At 62.3% G+C, this 7,376-nt stretch overlaps 1 protein-coding gene across 1 annotated transcript in view; it reads right to left on the bottom strand.

Annotated features, from left to right (window-relative positions):
• RTN4RL1 (reticulon 4 receptor like 1) overlaps nt 1–7,376 on the bottom strand; it is a 28,235-nt gene continuing 20,859 nt past the window's right edge. The window contains exon 2 of the mRNA XM_081945526.1: nt 1–1,938. Coding sequence (XP_081801652.1) covers nt 620–1,938 — 1,319 coding nt within the window. The 3' untranslated portion in view covers nt 1–619. The remainder of the gene's footprint in view (nt 1,939–7,376) is intronic.

The following is a 7,376-nucleotide window of genomic DNA, read 5'->3' as shown; positions in this document are numbered from 1 at the left end:
TCCTGTGCACCGGTTTTACTTTATGCATGAACACAGAGGTTACAAAAGAACGGACACACCTTTCGCTCAAGAGTTTCTGCAAGTCCCCCCTCGGCGCAGCCAGCCAGCCCGCCTGGCTCTCTGTGGGCTGGGAGGGTCTGACTGGTGGCTGGTCTTTCCTGCCAGGGCTGAAGATGCGTCCTGAGCAAGGGGGAGATGGGGGTCCTACTGGGGCCGAAAGAGCAGCTGGCGTCCTTCCGGCTGGTCCAGAGGGGAGGCTGGGCAGGGTCTCCTCTGGGTCCCCTCAGGCCGAGACTGGACAGGCGAGGGAGGGGCAGAGCCTGCCGCCCTGCTCAGGATGGGCCCATCCAGTCTGGCTGGGGAGGGGCAGGGATGTCCTTGCCTTTTGTGGGAGCTCAGTTGGGGCACCAGGAGGGGCCTGGCAGGGCTCCTAACCCCTCACGCCACCCGTACCCAGGGCGCAGGGCAGCCCCAACCGAGCAATCCCACGCCTGGTTAGCTATGGACCGCGGCCGGTTAGCCATGGACAGCGACCCGCGGCCAAACCCTCCTCGGAGGGAAAAAGAGTACGCCCTGGTGCTCAGGAGCAGAGAGTCAGCGTGGCTCCAGGCGGCACCGGTCAGCGGAAGATCACCACCCAGGCCAGGGTCCAGACGAGAACGGCAGCACGGAGGGTCAGCGTGGCCCCGCCCCCTGAGCTCCGGCCCCCTCCCGCAGCCTGCTGGACTCCGCTGGGGGGCGGCACGGGGGCCCGGTGGCACTTGCCCTTCGGCTTCGGCAGCAGGCCCAGGTTGGGCTGATGCTTCAGGTCCTGCGCCTCCTCGGCGCTCTTCCAGGGCCCCAGGGAGGCCGGCCGGCTGCTCCGGTTGCGGCTCTTGGTGCAGTTCTTCAGGGGCTTCCGGGATCCGGGGTGCTGCCCAGACTGGATGCCGTGCCCCCCCGGTGTGCCCTCCCCCTGCTCCGTGGAAGAGAGGAGGGGCGGGTGGTCCCTGGGGGGCAGCCGGGGCCCGTGGGTCTGGTGCAGGGACTCCGAGGCTGAGCAGCCCCGGAAGGCATCGGCCGGCAGCACCTTCAGGTCCCGGCCGTGGAAGTGCTGGGGAGTCTCGCAGGGGACGGAGGAGCTGGAGCCCCGAAAGCGGCGCAGCCAGTCCCAGAGCGAGCGGGCTCGGCAGTCGCAGAGCCAGGGGTTCCCGTTCAGGCGCAGGTACTCCAGGGCGGCCAGGGGCTTCAGGGCCTCCCCCTGCAGTTCGGAGAGGCTGTTGTTGAAGAGGAAGAGCAGGGTCAGCTGGCGCAGGTCGTGGAAGGCCAGACGGTGGACGCTCTGCAGCCGGTTCTGGTGCAGCAGCAGCCGGTCCAGGCCCAGCAGACCCCGGAAGGAGTGGGGCTGGAGGCTGCGCAGCTGGTTGCCGTGCAGGAAGAGGTGGCTCAGGTTGGCCAGGTCCACAAAGAGGTCCTCCTGCAGGTAGCCCAGGTGGTTGTCCTGCAGGTAGAGGTACTGCAGGTTGTGCAGGCCCCGGAAGAGCCCGCTGGGCAGGGCGCTCAGGCCGCACTTGTACAGGTGCAACGCGTGGAGGTGGACCAGCCCCTGGAAGGTCTCGGCCGACAGCTCCCGCAGGTGCCGGTTGTCACCCAGGTCCAGCTCCTCCAGGCGGCCGAAGCCGCGGAAGGCTTCGGGGTCGATGAAGGTCAGGTTGTTGGAGTAGATCCAGAGGGTGACCATGGAGGGGCTGAAGTGGCCGCGCAGCAGCAACGAGATCTGGTTGTTCTGCAGGAAGATGCGTTCGCTGTCCGCCGGGATCCCCTCTGGGATGGTCAGGAAGTTGTGCGACTGGCAGCTGACCGTCATGGGCGAGGGGTAGCAGACGCAGTCGCTGGGGCAGCCCTCAAAGGCCGGGATCGCCAAGCCCAGCAGGAACAGGCAGAGCTCCAGGCATCGCCCTGCAAGGGGGAGAAGGGCCAGAGAGTGAGCAGAGCCCAGGGGGACACGGGTGGACCCACCCCACCACCACCACCACCACCCCAGGCCCTGCCGGCCCCCTCCCTGTCCTGAAAGGGGTCCCTTGCCCAGGGCCACTGGCCTCTCCTGTGCCCTAAAGCCAGACAGAACCCCTCCCGATCCCAGGGTGGATCAAGGCCTGATCCTGGTAACCCTCACCAGGGTCCCGTGTGTGTGTGTGTGTTTCTTTCTCGCTGGCCATCAGTAAGGGACTTGTACTAGCCCCGCCCCCTGCTCTTTTGGCCTCCTGGGCATTCATTCCTGAGCCCAGCAGAGAGGGCATCATGCCCCCATTAGCCAGCCCTGGTGCCCCCACTCCTCCCTCGGTCTCACACCAGCTGCCGCCCTCCCAGGCAGCCTCCCAGCCATCCTATTCCCAAATTCTGCGGAAGAAAAGCAGGATCAAGGCTAGTCATTTCTCCCCCCCCCCCCCCATAATCTATTATTTATTCTCTGAAATATTAATGCCCTGCCCTTTGCCAAGTGGCACCAAGGTTGCTATAGCATCCGACTGCAAAAGACCTTTAATTGCCATTTGGTTTTTAATCTCCCCATTAAATATTCACTTATGTTGGGAGCACAAGGAAGCTGGGGGGCAGGTGGGATACCCTCGGCCTCCTCCGCTGCCCCCTAAGGCCAGCCTCCTCTTGATCGTCTGGGGTGGGAAGGAAAGTGTGCAGCGAACCGATCAGGAAACCCCCAGGTGTCTCCTGCTCTTGTCCCAAGGCTGGGACTACAATGCCCAGAAGGCCAGGCTCTCTGACTGCTTGGTCCCAACACAATGCAGAGCAGAATTGTTCAAATATTATTTGGGGGGGTGGGGGAATGTATCCTTGCTTTGGGTTGCGTTTAACACGAATCCCCCCGTCTCTCAACCCTGCAGATTCTGCACCGCCGGACTGGTCCTTGCAAACCACCTGCGGGTCTCCCTCCCACCCCTCCTCCTCCCTTGACAGGCTGCATGGGGGGCTGGGGGGGCCCTCCCTGCGCTGCCTCTTCCCTGAACTGCCTCAGGCTGCACTCGGACACCAGTCACCTCGCTGCTCCCAGCACTGAGGTCCGCAAGGGAGGGTCAACCCCGCAGCACCTCCATCTTTTAGCCGAGCATCAACGCAGGTGGACAGCGCAGCAGCAGTGAGGGGGCCCGGCTCGTACGAAGGCAGACACGCCCTCCCGGGAATTTGGGGGGGCACCTGCCTGGAGGGCGTTGTCATCTCAGCTAGCCACCACCCGAAAAGCGGCTCGCGTGGCTCCCCCAGGCACTCTGGCGGCCCCTCCAGGTGGGCACTGAGTAGTCCTGGCCACGTGGCTCCTGCCTTGCTGGACTTACTGGCCTGCCATGGGGAGCGCTTCCCTGGGCAGCTGGGTGAGGGCAGGGGCTGCCCTCGGAGCTTCCTGAATTGAGCCCGCCAGGAGCCCCTTCAGCCCGGCCGTCCACCCGGGAAGAATCTTCACGAGTCGGTCGCCAGAGTCCTGCAGGCTTGGTTACTGCCCTCCACGCGGCAGCCGTGTGTTCATTGCCGCCTCCCACAAGGCAGCCTTTCCCAGAAGGGGCTGTGCCCCCCTCCCCCCCTCCCCCGAGATTGGCAGAACATAAATTAACAACCGACTCGCCCGACACCGAAAGTGTGAGCACGCACCATCCACACATGCCACCCGGAGGTTGCAACTACCAGTTCACCCAAACCGGTTTGAACTGGCAACAGCCCAGTACTCCCTCCCCCCCCCCCAGTTCTCCTTCAGGGACTCTAAGTCAAAGGACGGGGAGTGAGAGGTTGGGATGCCCTTGGGGTGCCCCTTTCACAGCCCTTTCCCAAGCAGTTCCAGACAGAAGATGAACGGGGAGGGGGGCAGATGGAGCTATGGGGGCCACCGATGAACTAGAGAGGGCCCTGTCTAGGGGGGGGGTTGGCTGGGGGGGGATGTGCACACAAAAGCATGAACAGGACTAGCCCTTTCAGACCAAGCCCCCCCCCCATACACACACACGGGGGGTGGGGTTCTCTCTATGGGGTTGAACCTGTTTCCGAGTGAAGAAGGCTAAACTCCCACAGATGCCTTGACTGGAAGTGGTTGGGATAAAACGTTTGGGGAATAAGGCAGTTCTAAGGTTGCTGGCGGGGGAGGGGGCTGGAAGGCAGACTTTCCCCCCACCCCACCTCTCAGGAAAGCAGGCCAGGCAGCTCCATTAAGGCCTGCAGCTCCTTTACACCACCATCCCCTGCCTGAGTGGGCTTTCCTGCTCAGCTTTGGGGCCCGGGGCTGGCGGAGAGGGAGGGACTGGCTGTATAACCACCCAGCCAGCCTGGCCATACAGGGAGAGCCAGCAGGCCAGCTGTTTGGAATTAGGCTTTCTGATGGACCGACAGCTGTTCCCCATCCTCTGGTAATCACCCAGCCAGTCTGGAGCATAGAAATCATGACTAATTTGGTCTTTGCCCAATTTGGCCAGGCAAGCTGTGGCTTAATAACCCTCCTGACCTCCAAGATGGCACTGGGCAGCCCTTCGCCACTTGCACTGCCTCCCCTCGGGAACCCAGAGACCTTGGTGGGAGGGAAGGGGGCTCCCCTTTGCCAGATTGGGTAGCTGCCCTTCCCCTCCTCGTCAGCAGGGGAGGGTGCCCGCTTGCAGGTGGGTGTGAGCGGAGGGAGGCCAGCCGAGGGCCACCACTGGGGAGCCCTTGAGGGGCCTCGGAGGGTCTCTGCTCAGGCCTCAGACCTCGAGGTCAGGAGACCCCTTGGCTCATCCCCACTTCAAGGGGAGCCAGGAAACGGGGATTGCAAATCGCAGTTTGGCACGGATGGTCATGCAAGGCCCCCTCCTGCCCAAACTGGCCTCTGGGCTCCCTGGGGGTTTGCAGCAGGGGTATGACGGGCACCCCGAGAACCTGGTTTTAGGGGTCCTGGCTTATGGAAGTTAGGATCCGGGCTGTGGTTTTATTCTCCTTGCTGCTGTGGGTGTTTTTAATTTAAATGCCTCCTTGTTTTCTTGCTCTGAACGCCTGTAAGCTGCCAGGAGTCTCTTTCGGCCACGCTGGGCATAAATTCCGTATACACATAAAGGAAGAGATGAAGGAAGGAACCGGCCTGTTCGTCCCGGCAGCCCCCAAGGAGAGCGTTGACTGAGGAAGGGGCTGCAGGGGAGAGAATGCAGACCGCTCTTCTTGCCTGGGGAGGGGGGAAGGTAAAGGAGGGGGTCTTCCCGCCCCTGCTCTGTGTGTGTCCAGCCCCTCCTAGCAAGTGGAAGGGGTGGGAACGCCATTGTCAAGGACAAAAGGGAGCAAACCCCCCCTCCCTGCTCGCCCACCTCTCAGCTCGCCACTTATTGCAATTTTAAAGCCGGCCATAAATCTGAAGTGTAATAATAGGGAAAATCAATACTGGACAGGCTGAATATTGCAGGCCGCCCAGCCCAGGGGCTCCCCAGGGTCCTTTCCCTAAGCCAGGCAGATGAGTGCCAGGGGAGCCACTCCAGGTACCCGGCCTGCAGGGGAGGGGGAGAGAGGCCTTCTCACCCAGCCTCCGATTCCTCCTTTTCCTGGCAGGAAGCCCACTCCCCCCTCCTTGCCTGGGCAACAGAATAGCCTGTGGGGCTGCGGAGGATGGGCTTTCTTTTTTCAGGACCCACCCCACCCCCGGTCCAAGGAATGGGCACTCTCTGGCTGGGGGAGGCTGAGGGGGGAGGCTGGGAATGGTTAGGATGACCAATCCTTGTCTGGGCACTGCAGCCCAATGGCTTGGGGTCACACAAAGTCAGATCTTCCCTGAGTGAGGGTCTCTTGGGCCAGCAAGGCCAGAGCCCACCTAGGGGGCAGCCCCTGGTGCCTTCAGGGCCAGGACCCAAGTAAGGTGGAGGTGAGATGGAAGGAGCCACTCTGGCCTCTGCAGAAGCTGCTCAGGGTGAGTACTTGGGGTCCGGCTTCTCTTTCTGGACCACCCAAAGAGCTAACTCACCTTCCTGACGGCTTCCCTGGAAAAGGAAGGGGGAGAATGGACCCAACTATCCAGGATTCTTTGGGTCGAGCAACGGCTTCTCCAGGAGGCCATGAATCGCTACAAGTCAGGCAAAAATGTCCCCCCTCCAGCAAAGCAGCCACTGCGGCATGGAGCTACCCAGACCCCCACCCCTCAGGCCTCTCCACAAGTCAGGAGCGAGTGGGGGTCTCTAAAGGTTGCCAGGTTATAGTCCTGCCCACTTCCTCAAAGCCAGCCCACCCAGATCCCGGCTCCATCGAGCAGCTCCATCTGCCAGGTGCCGGGCACACTCCTCCCCCTGCCTCTGGCACTCCCCCTCCTCAGTAACAGCCGGCTGGTCACCTTGAAAGGGGCCACCGGGTGACCCTCAGGCAACACAGCAGCATCAGAAAGAATGAAACAGCTGATCGCCCATTCATTCTAACGTTCAGTGTACTCTAGGCATCTCCTGAAGGGTCTTGGGAAACTAGGGGACACTTTGGTCCGATGCCCAGGGAGAGGCTGCAGGGTAGGGCAATTCCAGGCACTGGCAAAATCTCTGTCAGGCGCCCCCAGAGCCTGGAGGGCACCCCAAACTCCTTCTGGAGCCCATCCAGGTCCACCTGGGGTGCCTCTGAGTGCGGAAGGGAGAAAGCACCAGCCAGTCCCAAAGCCACCAGAGAGCAATCTGCCCCTGGTACCGACAGCAGTGCCCTCTGCTCCCCGATGGAATCGCAACGGCCCTGAGACAAACAGGTGCGGCGGGTGACACCTGGCATGTGCCAGGCCCTGGATGACTTGGGGCAGGCCCAAGGTTGCCATGGTGGCCCTGCAAACGTGAGTTGGTGCTGCTGCTGCTGCTGCTGCTCCCGATTCTTTGCCATCCTTGTTTACCTGCCAAGGCAGGTGGCCTCTCGCTGCAGGAGAGGCCCCGGCAGAAACGAGCAAGCGAGCGCCAACCTGCCTCTCCTGAGAGAACAGCGGCCAGGAGGGACCAGCCTCGGCAGGCAAGCTGGCTCTGTGCCAAGGCTCACCTAGGCAGGTGCCTCAGGAAAGAGGCCAGGGCCAGAGCCTCCAGCAACTGCTCCTCTGTCCTGGGGGTCAGCTGAGGAGGAGGGGGAGGTGCAACAGCTGCAGCTGTTTTGTAGTGCAAATGTCCTTAAAGCCCCCCCCCCCAATGCATAAAGCCCTGTGCTCAAGCATCTGGACGGAGCTGCATTTCAGCTGGGTGACCCCCCTTTCCCCACCCATGGCCTGGGGGGGAGGGGTTGCTGCCTGAAGAAGCCCCTTCAACACCATCCCCTCCCCCAAAGCTCCTTCTGTCCCACCTTTGGGAGGGAAGGGCCTGCTGTCACTCAAAAGCTTAGAAGTGGGAGCTGGCACCTGGGTCTCCCACCCACCCTCCAAGGAGCAGTGGGGTTGGCAC

The sequence above is a fragment of the Natrix helvetica genome, assembly GCF_964273705.1.
Source record: "Natrix helvetica genome assembly, chromosome: 2".
NCBI lineage: Eukaryota > Metazoa > Chordata > Lepidosauria > Squamata > Natricidae > Natrix > Natrix helvetica.
Note: the sequence above shows the minus strand (reverse complement) of the source record. Positions and strands in the feature narration are given on the sequence as shown.